The 14,054-nt window shown below is 42.1% G+C and overlaps 1 protein-coding gene across 1 annotated transcript; it reads right to left on the bottom strand.

The window, feature by feature from the left end:
• Positions 1-241: 241 nt before the first annotated feature.
• mybbp1a (MYB binding protein (P160) 1a) lies at positions 242-12,925 on the bottom strand. The gene is made up of 27 exons (XM_076270843.1): positions 12,714-12,925; positions 12,193-12,288; positions 11,902-11,985; positions 11,718-11,792; positions 11,159-11,266; positions 10,240-10,430; positions 9,936-10,103; positions 9,147-9,264; positions 8,720-9,009; positions 8,317-8,430; positions 7,840-7,965; positions 7,392-7,595; positions 6,962-7,070; positions 6,472-6,565; positions 6,072-6,229; positions 5,806-5,967; positions 5,521-5,628; positions 5,234-5,407; positions 4,818-4,975; positions 4,440-4,574; positions 4,137-4,215; positions 3,839-3,970; positions 3,529-3,597; positions 2,014-2,127; positions 1,769-1,870; positions 1,548-1,672; positions 242-900 (listed from the first exon to the last, which is right to left on the bottom strand). The coding sequence occupies exons 1-27, from the start codon at positions 12,906-12,908 to the stop codon at positions 483-485; spliced, it is 3,906 nt and encodes a 1,301-aa protein (XP_076126958.1). The 5' UTR covers positions 12,909-12,925; the 3' UTR covers positions 242-482.
• Positions 12,926-14,054: the final 1,129 nt, after the last annotated feature.

Below are 14,054 nucleotides of genomic sequence, written 5' to 3'. Positions count from 1 at the left end.
TTATAATTAATCCATTTCAATTTGAGTATCAAAAGTGATCCACATTCAATACAAGCAAGAGAATGGGATCTGATTCTGTCAATATTTCAACATGCTATAGAACAAAGCACATCAAGGAATTCAAGGATGGCTGTTTTTAGTGCAGCTCATACAATGTGGCTGTAAAATGGAAATGAAAACAAATCTATAAAACGTATGGGCCAAAGTTAAGGGAAAGATAAAGTCACAGACCACATTTTGTACATAAAATTAATTTAATTTTATGTCACATGTATATGAACCTTTCCGAAACATGTCCAAGATACACATCAAACAAGGTTGTGAAGTACACATAAATTGACATTAAGCTGCTCAGTCTCAGCTTGTGTATTAAAATAAAAACAAAACAAACAAAAACACAGGTGCTCCTCGGAGCAAGTTTCACAAACAGGCTATAAAGCCCATTAGGCTTAAAAAGACATCCCAAAAGGGAAGGTACTGCATCATTCACCAGCTCCCTTATTTCCTTTCTTCTTATTGACCTTTTGCTTTGTTTTCTTGCCAGGCAATTGGTCCTCTGTTTTAGGCTTTCCAGCAGGTGACTGGTTGGGCATTTTAGGCTTCTTGGCAGGTGACTGATCTGATGCTGCCTCTCCTTCCGGATGTTTCCTTTTCTTGTTCTTTTTCTTGTTCTTTTTCTTCTTCTTCTTCACCGGCTCTCCCTCTCCTCCAGGTGCCTCAGTGGCTGGCTTGCTGGGTTGTGGGGCAGCGTCTTTCCCCTCCACAACTGCAGGCATCTTGCGATTCTTCCGCTTCTTGCTCTCGGGGAGGAAGCCTTTTTTCTTTTTTGCCTCAGGTTCTGGGGTTTGTTCAGCACTTGGAACGTTGTCAGCTTTTTTCGCCTTCACAATTTTTGGTTTTCTTAAAATAAAATAAAATAAAAATATATAGATCAGTAACAGGCATTTTTAATAGCTTAACCGCATGTTACAACATACAATACGTTCACAAGCATTAAAGCACTATTTAGGGATACATGGCATAACACGGACATACAAATCTAGTGCCATCTAAATAGGGCTACTCACATGGGACCTTCAACTAATATCCAAATAGGGTTTAAAGAAGATGTGAATTTGTGAAACTATTACAAACCCATTAGAAGCACATTAAAGGTGCCGTGTGTAAGAATTGAGGTAAAAATATCCAAAAAATGAGCTACACGCATCAAAAGAATGAGAAGAAATAAGGGCGATGATGTCATTAAAAAAATGACAAGATATAGTGCTGCAGAGATATCAACCTGAATTAGCATGCTAAATTACTAGCCACAGCCCGACAGGTGTCATAATACCAGTTTCGGCCATGGGAGGCGGTATGCGGGCAACATAACCGCCAGCCAAACTGCAATACACTTTTCTCGGTTGTTACTCTAGGGTAGACCAACTCACTTTCTGGAGGTATACTGCCCCCATCTTTTATGGAATGTGGAGTATGAATTTATTTTTGGCGAAAATTACACATGGCACCTTTAAACAGTACAGAATATCGAATGGACATGAACTTACTGAACTCCAAAGTGCTTCATTACACTCCAGTACAGATCCTCCATTTGTCCAGACTTGTGGAAATCATGGTTTTCACTCATAGACTGCAAAGCCACCTGGATTGGCTCAGTGTTCACTTTTAGTTTCTGCTCAATAACAGACAAGGCAGTTTGGTTAACTTTCCTTGAGAACATTTCACTGTCAGATTAAGTAGATCAGATTAAAGAAATTAACATACACACCTGATTACGAATGTTCTTCACCAAAAACTGAGATAGTTCCAGTGCTTTGATGACCTTCTCTTGAACAATTTTATTTTTCACCTCCAGTCCTTGGCCAAGACTCTGAAGAAAGGGTGGAGAGCACAGAGTTAGAGGGTTAGATGATGCCAAGGTCAGGTTAACAGATTAGTCAAATCAATTCCATTGGAATAAAAAAGTGTGACTGGCATTTTAATCACCCCCCCTCCTCCTAAAAAAAAACATACTTCTGTGAGTTTTTCCACTGTTTTCTGACACAACTCTGTCCATCGTGGTCCAGCCAAGAGCTGCTGGATCTCTTTGGACTGCACACCCCTCAGCATGATGGCACAAGCCTGGCCCTGGAGGAACAAAAAAAACAACAACTTCAGAATCACTAAAGAAAAAAAGAAAAGAAATTATACTTAATTTTTACTTAAAAACCCATTCATATACAGTGCAACCAGAAGGTTTTCAGACCCTTTCAAGTTCACACATTTGTTCTGTTTCAGACTCCTCTTAAAATGGATTCAATTCATTTTTTTTCTCATTAATCTACATACAATACTCCAACATTTCACAAGAAAAACAGATAATACTCCAACATTTCACAAGAAAAACAGATTTTTGGAGTGTTTTGTACATTTATAAAAAATAAAAGACTGAAATGTTCCATTTAGTCCTTTTTACTTCTCTCATCCTGTCAAAGGAACTCTAGATCTCATTCATAGTGACCATTGGGTCCTTGGTTACCTGACTGACCAAGGCCCTTTGTCCCGGATTACTCAGTTTGGCTGAGCGGCCAGATCTAGGAAGACTGTTGGTTGTTCCAAGCTTTTCCATTTGAGAATGATGGAGGCTATCGTGCTCTAGGGCACTTTCAATGCTGCAGAAATGTTCTTGTATCCTTCCCCAGATCTGCGTCTTCATACAACCCTGTCTCACAGGTCTACAGAAAATTCTCTCAACCCTTGTGGCTTGGTTTTCACTCTGACATACACCAACAACTGTGAGACCTTATATAAAGAGATGTGTGCCTCTCCTACTAATGTCTAGTGAATTCATTTAGGCACAGGTGGACTCCAATCAAGTTGTAGAAGCATCTCAAGGACCATTTATAGAAGTAGGATGCACCAGAGCTCAATAGCAAGCGTCATAACAAAGGGTCTGAATACTTATGTAAATGGGGCAGCCGTGGCCTACTGGTTAGCGTTTCAGAGGGTTGCCGGTTCGAACCCCGACCAGTAGGCACGGCTGAAGTGCCCTTGAGCAAGTCACCTAACCCCTCACTGCTCCCCGTGCGCCGCCGTTGTTGCAGGCAGCTCACTGCGCCGGGATTAGTGTGTGCTTCACCTCACTGTATGCTGAGTGTGTTTCACTAATTCACGGATTGGGATAAATGCAGAGACCAAATTTCCCTCACGGGATCAAAAGAGTATATATACTTATAAATGGAATATTTCAGTCTTTTATTTTATAAATTTATGAAACACTACAAACACCTGCTTTTTTGTGGAGTATTGTATGTAGATTAATGAGATAATCCATTTTAAGATGAGTCTGAAACATAACAAAATGTGGAAAACTTGAAAGGGTCTGAAAACTTTCCGGTTGCACTGTAGAAAGCAGTGTCTGCCACTTGGGAAAAAGCCCCTCCAAAATAATGAGATATTAAGTTTATCTAAACATTTCGACTCTCACAAATAGTATATGGGCTTCCATACATTCCTGTTTCCATTTCTGGAGAGTGCTATTATATTTACCTGCTGATGTTCTCTTACTCCTCCTGTGATGTACTCCATCAACGTATCCAAGAGGTTGCTGCTAAAAATCTACAGCACATGAACATTTTTTTTGCCCATTTTAGATATATTTAGAGAATGACAAGACATGATAAAACATTTCATCAGCACATCTCGAATAACTACCTCCTCAGACTGTTTGCAAGTATTTGCGGCAAACTCTAGACATTAAGAAAACTGTTTGCAAACATTCAGAGGCCTCTGACAGTATCGGGAGCTATGAACTCGTTAGACACAATTAGTAAAAAGGTGAAACACATCGTTAACTCACGGGGAGTCGATTGAAGAGGTCGATGAACATTGCTCCAGTGAGAGGACTCTTTCTGCGAGTCATGAAGGAAACAAGAGCCTCCCTGAAGAGACCAGTCACTCTCTCCACATCCAGGTTCCCCATTGCCTTGCCCTGGGACAAAGTCATGCTCATAAGTAAACATTTCAGCTCAGGTGCTAAACATACCTGAAAAGATTTATCTTCAGATATATTTGTCTGCAACAGATTCTATACTGATGATGTACATCTCAAACATTTCAGTTCAATTCCGTTCAATTCAATGCATCTTTTCCTTTACCTTGCTCTCAGTAGCCTCCTGCTTAATGCCTCCCTCTGGGGGCACACCTCTCAGCACCTTCACCATGTACAGGGCAGCACTGACACACAAACGCGCACACACACACAAAGGAATATTAACTAGAGAACCACTTCACTAGAGCTTGTGAAAGACTTCTTGTTTTACTGGGCACAGACCAGTATGGGTCCCTGAGCAGAACAAAAAACAAAAACTTAAGTGCAAACACAAGAGCCGGTCCTGCTAAGCCTGACTGGGCCTTACACCAGGTGTTCTCATAGCACAACTCAGCTATGGCATATTCACCTGAAGTAGTAGAGAGCGACAGCGGAGTCGGACAGCTTCTGCGCCCTGGTGAGTAACCTTTCCAAAAGGTCATGAAGCTCTGCTTTACGGTCATCCACATTCTTGCAGTATTGCTTTCCCCTGCACAGTGTGTTCCTGTTCAATGGTGAATACAATAATCATTGTAATGGCATAATGGATGTGAGCTATATTCAAATGGTTAATTCAGCACATCTCTTCAACAGTACAGAAAATTTGCATCTGCAGCATCTTCCTTTATCATGTCTCTTTTACAATGACATGATGTTTTCCGACTAGCTCGCATATGGCTCTTCCCCCTAGATTAACAGTCAATCTGAAGCCAAACTCACATTAGCACAGCACACTGCGTTTCCTTACTTGAAAATGTCTGCTGCCTTGCGCAGGAAGTCCACTTCCTGCTGCTCTTTGCCGGAGCTCATCCCGCTCTCGATGACCGTTAGCAGCGGCTCGATCATCCCCAGCACCAGAGGGTTGGCTGACTGCTTGTCAAGGAACACCTCCACCAAGTCCAACACCTGGGGACCAAAGGAACACAACAAGCCCTGGTCACACACAGCATTCCAAAACATGTTGCAGTTTCAAGCAAGGTTCAGGACAACAGTAGAAGGTTCCAATAGCATAAGGAATGTGGGACTCCATGTTCCATTTCAAAAAGAGGTTATTTGACACAACCAAGTGAGTCATCGATTGGCTCTACCATCTGTTCAATAGAAGAGAACTGAAAAGAACTCTACAAGGTGTGAAACAGGGAAACTCCTCTTTGAAGAACCTACTTTGATTTTAAAGTCTCTGATGAGGGCCTTCTCTTTCCGCAGCTTCTCCCGCTCATCTTTCTTGGCCTGGATGCGTTTCTTGTGTTCTGCAAAGAGACTGGCAATGCTGCCATCCAGCTTCATCATGGCATCATCGTCCAGCTCCTCATCATCACTCTTGTCTGTTTCTGTGGCCTAGAACCCCCAAAATAAACGTAAGCATTTCAAAAGAATAGGCACGATTGTTGTAGTTCCAGGTCTTTTTTTTTAAGAATGATTTAGGGTGCTTCAGCAATAAGAAGACTCACCATAGCATTCTGGCCTTGCAAAACTTTCATCAGCTCCAAGCGGAAGTTGGGATCAACTTCTTCGTCGTCATTGATATTATCGTCATCATCAGAGTCGGACTCCTCTTCCTATAAAAGAAAATCATTATGTTAGGGTGACATAATAGGCTCATTTGACTTGATGCAGCACTGCGCAAATCTGGCTGAATGTGATGCATGCTGGACTTGAGAATGTCTCCTAAATGATAGTTTTAAAAGATTTCAACAAAATCAGTTATAGCCACAGTTATTTGCTGAAATGCTTACTTCCTCATCTTCCTCATCTCCTTTGACCTTTTGGTCAGTTGCCTCATCTTCATCATCCTCCTCGTCGTCAGATTCATTTTTTCGTTTCCTTGTGTTGTCCGTTTCTTTTTCATCAGTCACTACAAGTGCACCATCCTCCGTCGCTTTGCTTGGATCAAGGACCTTGAATTAAAAGGGGGGAAAAAAAACATTCAGAATATTGTCACAATGTTGTCTTTGCAGTAATCTCATCTTCACATGTTCCTCTCACTGTGGGTCCTACTCACATCCAGGATGGCGGTGATGGCACCCTGATTGACGTGAGGGCAGATGCGGCCGAAGACGGTCTTGCAGACCTGCCTGATGAGCCGGCTGGGCTGGGACAGGAGGGACAGCAGGATCTCCACCAGCACCTCCACCCAATGGGGCTCCTCCTCCTCCTCAGCTGCGGGAACATCCAACCACAGCACATGTTTAACATCTCCACACAGACTGGTGGATAGACTGCATTTCCGGATTTTTTGAAATCATAGTATGTCCTGCTCTCTGTTGTCATAGTGAACGCATGGCTGTTTGCAGTGAAGCCGCCTCGTAATTTAGTCACGGTCAACAGAGGAAGATAATGTAATAATTGGCAAACAGTAAATAAGCAAATAAGCTATCGAGCACTGCCATGATTTGACTCACCACCGGTTTTCTTCTTCCTTTTAGACTTCCTGGCGTTCACTTTCTCCATGCAGCTCTGGATGTCCTGGATGAGGTCCACGCTCTCCTCAGGGGCCTGCACACAAGCACCGCATAGCAATTGAATTGGAAATACCAAACTCTAATAATGTAGAAAGAGGTGCGCACATCTAAATGTTAAAAAAGTAGGTGCTGGACTCAAAAAGTGACGATAAAAATTACAAAAAAGTCCGCACACTAGAGCTCCATTAATTATTTTCTTTTTATTCACCACATGTGACGTTTCAGGACACACTGCCCTTCCTCAAGTGGCTGTCTGAGGAAGGGCAGTGTGTCCCGAAACGTCACATGTGGTGAATAAAAAGAAAATAATTAATGGAGCTCTAGTGTGCGGACTTTTTTGTAATTTTTAAATACCAAACTCTACACATCACTTCAAAATCACAAAACCAATTATTTTTCCTCTCAGCATGGCAGAACTTCTTCTAGTTACCTTGAAAAGGTTGATGCCAACGAGCAGGAAGAGAAGCTGAAACGCAGAGACTTCTGGAGTTGCACTCTTCTTGGCTTTCTTTTGCAGGGATTCGACGGACTTTATCATGCTACAGAAGAGGACAATTCAGATATACACAGGGCAGGTATTATATTCCTTGTGCTGTAGGTAAGGGATTTCCCACAGTGCCCAATCAACAACCAAACCTATTTAACATTACGCAACATGAGGGAGGACAATGCACAGTTGAGTATTTGTGCAATCCAGAAAGAACATATAACTTCAAAGTGTGGAAGACCCACCTACAGATATTTGCAAATGCTCTTATCCAGAGTGAACTTAGGTTTGTCTGGAGTGACTTTACAGTGTTCCATTTGCAAGTTCAGATCCCCAACCAGCAGAATATCTTATAGTAGTATGACTGATGTACCTGTCCCAAGCGCTCTTCTGCTCTGCACTGAAGGGATGGACACACTGGACGTATTTGTTTTGGCTCAGGAGCACGTCGCCGTACTGGACCAGGCAGTAGAGCCACGAGCTGCCATCGGCAGTGACCCCGTGGAGCTGCTTCTTGGGGGCAGTCTCATCACTGGACTCCCCCTGCACCGGGAGGTGGTTTAGGTGTTGGAGTAACCTGGTGCAGAGAGAAACAGCTGTAAACATGATGCATTTGACCCCTGCCGTTTCTCATTTTCAAATCCTACAACTATACCAGTGTGAAATCTGATACATTCTCTCATGTTTAGAATTTGACATTAAATTGCTTTGTGACATGTCTTTGTGAACCCTTTTCATAAACACAAGTTGAACGAAATATCACTAGACTTAGATGAAGATTTCAGAAATGTGTACAAACTTCTATGAAGAACGAGTCTCACCCAAAGAAAGAGGAGAAGACCACTGCTCGAGTCTTCTCATCCAAAGCTACAGATAGCATAACCTCTGTCTCTGGTATGTCTGGAGTTGATTTATTGGCAGTGAAGAACGCATGGAAGAAAATGAACCTGTAATAAAAGTAAAAGAGCATTCCAGTAGTTAACACTAACAAGTTTTGATACAACCAATCTCTCAAACTTTTTTTTCAATCACTGTTTAATTGAGGAAGTCAATTTTATTTTCATAAAATATTCTTGGAAAACCACACACACACACACACTGCATAACGTCCCTACTCTACCAATCATGGGTGGGCAACTAAGAATCCCTAATCTGGAAAAAATCATATTCAGACAAGAAAACAAAAACAAAAACACTTACCACTACAGAGGCCTAAAACAAAGCTGTGCAAAGGTGCCATGATCTTCCAGGATTACAGGATTGGCAAGGGAGATCTGATCCCTGACAACATATTTTACCTGGCAATGTCCATGACCAAGTCTTCCTCTTTCTTCACCTGATGGTTTTCCACAATGGAGGTCAGCCGGGGAAGAATCCACTTACGTAGACGGAGTACCGACTCATCGCTCTTCCTGAAGGACAACACGGTTTACATTAGTGGCCCTTTATTCTAACGTGTTCTTTGTTAACAAGATCAAAACACTGAGCCAAAACTACAGTACATACTACGTACTACTGTACTTTTCCAAAAAATCTTGAAAAATTAGAAGACAAGGACAAAGAACCATAACAAATAACAAAGATGTTAAATAAATGTATTTGTTTTTTGTGATTTCTGTGATATGCAATTACAGCTTTCAGTAGTAGGCGTTTTTTTTGTGTTTGTGGGGGGGGGGGGGTAATCAGTACAGGAACACTTACTTCCCACTGGCCTCCTGGTTCTCCCTCTGCCGGCGTGTGGTGAAGTCCAGGAGGTTCTCCAGCTGCGGCTGAAGGAACATGCTCTTTAGCCAGTCCACATAGCGCTCCAGGGCAGCCGGCTGCAAGCACTCCACCACCTTCCAGAAGGAGGGGACCACAGGGTAACCCTGGTTGGTCAGCTGGGTGAAGCCCACCATGACTGCCAGCTGCTTGTCTGGGTCGGCACAGCCCTGCAAGAACTGCTTGACATACACGTCCATCTCTGGGGCAATCTTAAAGCGATCTGGTTGCTGTGGAAAACAGAACAAGAACATGAATGTTTTACTCTATAAACTGCCACTGGCAAACATTGGAGAATTTTAGCATGAAAGAGTTGAATCTGAAGTTGGCCTTGATGAGCATATTATGTCTGATTGTCATGACCTACCTGAGCAACCACAACATGCTCCCCATAATGCCTCATCACCTCACTGGACAGGACTTGGCGAAGCTGTGGCACTGACAAATGTGTCAGGGCACTTCCCACCAAACGGAAGCACATGTAACTGTGAACACAACACAAAAATCTGAGGAGAAGCTTACCCATTTCTTCATGAACAAATATAATGACCATATACCATACCATATACAGCTGTTTCAGCCTACAAGAGGTTGTTATGACAACAGCTTGCTATGGTTGTTGTGGATTTAGGCTACACGTAGACTAATACTTTCATTTTCATTTTAAAATGCAGTTCAAACGATCTCCATCCATAAGAGTGTGCGCCACTCTCTGTCCAGACTACACGGTGTACACACATATCCCATGACCCTTACCATTGGTCAAAATGCTCAAATTATTGTTGCCTCCTGCAGATTTAGGCAGCTGTAGCATTGTTGAATGCATAATTAACTGAATAGCTGCCAGCCAAGACAGCAAGGTAAGCAAAGCATTTCATTTGTTATCCATGTGTGTAGTGTTGGAAGTCATGGATAAGTGCACAGCTTATTTCTTGTTTTCCAGGGTCCTTCCGAGAATAGTCACATGATAGGAGAATGACGTATCAGGGAGGGAAACATGAAGACAATGTGTGTATTTAAATCTTCAAACAGCGCTTCCAAATCTATGCGTTTCAGGGGCTCGAAAACACCAGAGTAGTGTAAGTGAAAGGCGTAATAATCATAACAAAAGTGTTACAGATCCAAATAATGTAGAAATGCCCTTAGTGGTACTCACTGTAAAGGACCTGGCTGTTCATTCATCAGCCCCTTCAGAATAATGTCATTCCAGAAAAGGTCAAATCTGTCCTCCCGCAAAGACACCTCCAGAAGGTCAATAGCCACAGGAGGAAGAAGCCGCTCTTTCCGGACTGAGTTAGCTGCTGTCTTCAGAACATCCACCAGCCTATTCAGACATTCATTAAAGGTTACATATATGGCAAGATGTGTGTTATGAGGTAAGGTAACTAAAAGACTGTTCTAATTGACTTTTCTTGAAGTCACTCACTCACTGACTATTCTTTATAATGCAAGACACTCACTTGGGGATGTTCTCCTCTGTGATGACCGTGGTGCTACCCAGGAGCTTTTTGAGCTTCTTGGGCTTCAGCACCTCGGGGAATTTCTGCATGGCCACCAGGAGGAGCTCCAGGTGCTCAGGTGTGCTGAGGGCAGAGGTCAGGTCGCTCTGCAGGGCGCCCAGCAGCATCTCCTCAAACACCTCCTGAGACGTCTGCGCAGACGCACACATATATACATACAATTACGATATGGCTAAGTTAGTCACACCACAGATGTAAGATGTCAATGTATTTTTAGAGCACATTTAAAAATAACGGCAGTAGACCAAGGTGCTGAATCAAATACACCACAGCTACAGGATAAAGGATGCCACTGCTCATGTTCGCTCTTCCTGAACTTAGATCAGGATAAATCAAGTATCTATCTATCCATCTTACAAGAGAGGTGAAGATATTTTTGTCTATGCATATTTCAGTATACAACTCTAATGTGTGTCACCACTAAACAGTCACTATGGTCTATTGGTAATAAACATAACATTTGGCACAGATAATTTCTGTCTCCACCATAGACATCCCACAAATACCTGAAAAAAGAAACGTTTACTTGCCATAAAGGCCATAACAAACACAAGCATAACAGAGAGCAATGACTGTAAAACATATGGACACAAATGGCAAAAATACTCTGGAGACATGAAGCCAAAACTGATTAACCATACTGGCAAAAACGGAGCCAGAATCTCAGAGCCCACACTAAGTTCTGTTTGCAAACATGTAATGTGTAGTAAACAGAAAATCATTCAGGTCCGCCCAGAATTAATATTTAATTATTTTTTTTAATTAATTCTTTACAGTGGCTTCACTGAGTGTGCGCTGTCCATAATAGTTTAATCACTGACAGACCTAAACAGATTATAAAATGTGAGTTAGCCCATACTTCAGCCAAGAGGTCCACCATAGTTTTCCTTGGCAGGTCCCGCAGGTGCTCTGAGAACTGAGAGATGCGCTGCAGGAGGCGAACACATTCCAGCAGGACTTGAGGCTCCTGATGAGTGGGTTGGGTGGTGGTGGGGGGTTACATGAGAGAGGTTAACACACATTCTGTTGCAAGCACTGTCCCACATGAATGAACAAACTATAAATCGCAGAGTAGCAGCTTAATGCTTCATGGATCCTTTTTCTAGCAGTTTTTTAAGTTGGAGCCAACATCTCCCCACTATCCATTAGATGCCTATCCTGTTAGTACACTGTAAAAAAAAAAAAAAAAAGTTCTGAAGGGAGGGGTGAGCAACCTCTCGTGTGTTTTGTTTGGTCCTTGATTAGAATATAATGTTTGTTGTTTTGGACAAAGGAGTCTGCTAAGAAATGGAAATATAAACATAAATAAACATGTGCCATCGCTGACTGCACCTTTCAGGTAAACTGACTGATCGACAGACTGAAACGTGGGCACAAAACTGTTGCAATTCTGTGAACAGTGACAATATTGCTCTTACCTTTGACAGTCGTGTAGACTGCGACAGGGCAAGCACACCAAAGAAGTTCCCAAATGCAACATTTCTGATTTGTTTCTGTTTGAAGGTATATAGATATGAATGTTATAGACAGAAATGACTGCACAGACAAATCAATAGCCTCACATAGATGGCCTAGACTGGTTCAGCCACGTTATTTACTCACCTTCTGCAGACCTTGTAGGTTGTTTTTCTGTTTAATCTGGTCGAGTATTGTTTGCAGCTGGATATCCTCAAACACACTCAGAAGCTACAGGGATACATAGAAGTACAACTTAAAGATGCACCTTTCTCCCAGCAAAAAAAATATTACAATGGTACAACTAACATCACATCTAAAGCCTACATCAGTGTGTTGGGCTAATGGCAGCCGTAACGCTACATGTCTATCATGTCATGATGTAGCACAGTCGGTCATGTGCAATATCTTGGTCAACCGACAATGAAACAAACTCACCTGAGCCAAGGCTAAGCTGTATCCTGTTCGCGCATCCTCCCTGGAATGAGAGAGACCATCCACCAGTCTCTTCAGCGAATACTGCAGCTCATCTGACTGGTAATTAACACACACAGGGCCACACTTAACACAATGTAACGTTGCATAAGCTAAGCTTGAGATGATGCGAGGTTAAATAAATTTTGGAACAGTATGCACCATGCTAATAAGTTGTCAGTGTGTAAAATCGCCTTAAGGTATGTTAATATGTAGGTTAGCTAGCTGTGTTGGCCAAATACGAACGATGTGCGCAAGCTTCGCTAACCCACGTGTTTAAAGTTACTGAGCCTGACAGGCTAATCAGCAACTAGCCTGCCAAACTGATGTACAAGATGCCATTACCAGTGACAACAGAAAAATACAAGCATAAACGTCTGGAACAACGTGATATCAGTCAGGTAGTCAGATAGTGATGGAGACTGGGTGGAAAAAAACCTCAGTTGTCAGTAAAGATACACACAGCGCTAACGTTAGCAAGTTACCTTCTCGGTTTTCTTTAGGTATTCAATCAGCTCTTCAATGGCTTTCAGCCTGATGTCTCGTTCAGGTTTTGCTATGTCCCAGAAAAAGTCAAGGAATTCCCTGTTTTGTTTGAGAATTCCCTTTGAATCTGAAACTTTTGGGCGAACTGGCTCGTTCTCAACCCCTTCCATGTCTTCATGCACGGTGACCGCCATGCTGTTCGTGCTGAGCAACGTGCATGACACGCATGTGCAGTAGAAGAAACACCAAAACAAGAAAACTACAAATTAAGACTTCCGGGACGCTTGACACTGCGCTTTCTTCAAAATAAAATACATAGAAAAGTGTGGCCAAAAGTGTGGTTTAAGATATTGAAATATTCTCTAATATCCTTAAAATATAGATAATATATACGGTACAAACTATTTTGAAGATATCTTGTCGTGTGTGTCTCACTGCCAATTTTCTTCCCATTTTCAGTAGTAACCTAGGCTACTTTCTTTGAGGATAGTGAGGAAGTGAGTGAGATGGACTGAGTGAGTAGCCTACAAACCTCTATTTACCCTCTGACTGGTGCCATCGAGATTCTCGGCCAAAATGAAAAGTGTTCACTGTCAAAAGGAATGCAATAGAGTCGGTGGAAGGGTTTTTATTCTTGTTTTGTTTTTCATTCTTGTTATTTTAAATTTCTCTTCTTTTCATTTCCCCATTTTGTATTCAAAAGTGTGTAGGCCTACTGTTACCAGGGGTCTGATACAAATCACCTAAGGACACTGGTGCACACAGTGACAGGCATTCTGAAACACTCTTGTGTTGTTTTAACTTTAACAGTTGACCCTTATCTCGCCTGGACCTGTATTACTTCAGTAGGAAGCCACTATAAACAGCATATGTGTTAGACAAGCTGTCTCAAAAGGGGCCCTCATTAGTTGCTTCGCCTCCAGTCATTTTCCACTTGTTTGAAAAGGCTGGACCACATTATTTACAAAGAGCATGCTTGCACCACAGACGTGGAGGCCTACTTTGATTAAAAAAAAAAAGACTACACCTATCCCTAGTATTTTCCATTATTGCATGTTCTGTTTGGAACTTGGCAACTTGGAAATTGTTCAGACCGATTATTTGACTTTGGAATGTATAGTATTATTGGTTCACTTGGCAAGACCACTTTATGAGTTTTTTTGCATTTTTTTTTTTACTTGATGTGATGGTTACGATGAAAGAGCTTGTCCATCATCCAAAAGTGTTGTATTGGTCTAAAAAAAGACCCCTGTGGAAAGCAATGAGTTAGCACTGCCCTTGCATCAGTACAGCACTGTTAATGTGTACAACCTTGCTGTTTTAGTAAAGGTGCTTAAGAC

Source organism: Alosa pseudoharengus, unplaced genomic scaffold (assembly GCF_046254945.1).
Source record: "Alosa pseudoharengus isolate Yale_2024_CS ecotype anadromous, Long Island Sound unplaced genomic scaffold, YU_APseudo_1.1 YU_APseudo_1.1_scf_6, whole genome shotgun sequence".
Classification (NCBI taxonomy): domain Eukaryota; kingdom Metazoa; phylum Chordata; class Actinopteri; order Clupeiformes; family Clupeidae; genus Alosa; species Alosa pseudoharengus.
This window is presented reverse-complemented; position numbering and strand designations above follow the sequence as displayed.

What these genes read in the sequence shown, in the direction of transcription:
- mybbp1a (XM_076270843.1), bottom strand. Translation starts at nt 12,908, where the DNA reads ATGGCGGTCACCGTGCATGAAGACATGGAAGGGGTTGAGAACGAGCCA. An exon ending in ACCTAAAGAAAACCGAGAAG is followed by an intron (nt 12,289 to 12,713) that starts GTAACTTGCTAA and finishes GTTAATTACCAG; the next exon opens with TCAGATGAGCTGCAGTATTC. An exon ending in TCAGAGACTTTAAAATCAAA is followed by an intron (nt 4,976 to 5,233) that starts GTAGGTTCTTCA and finishes TTTGGTCCCCAG; the next exon opens with GTGTTGGACTTGGTGGAGGT.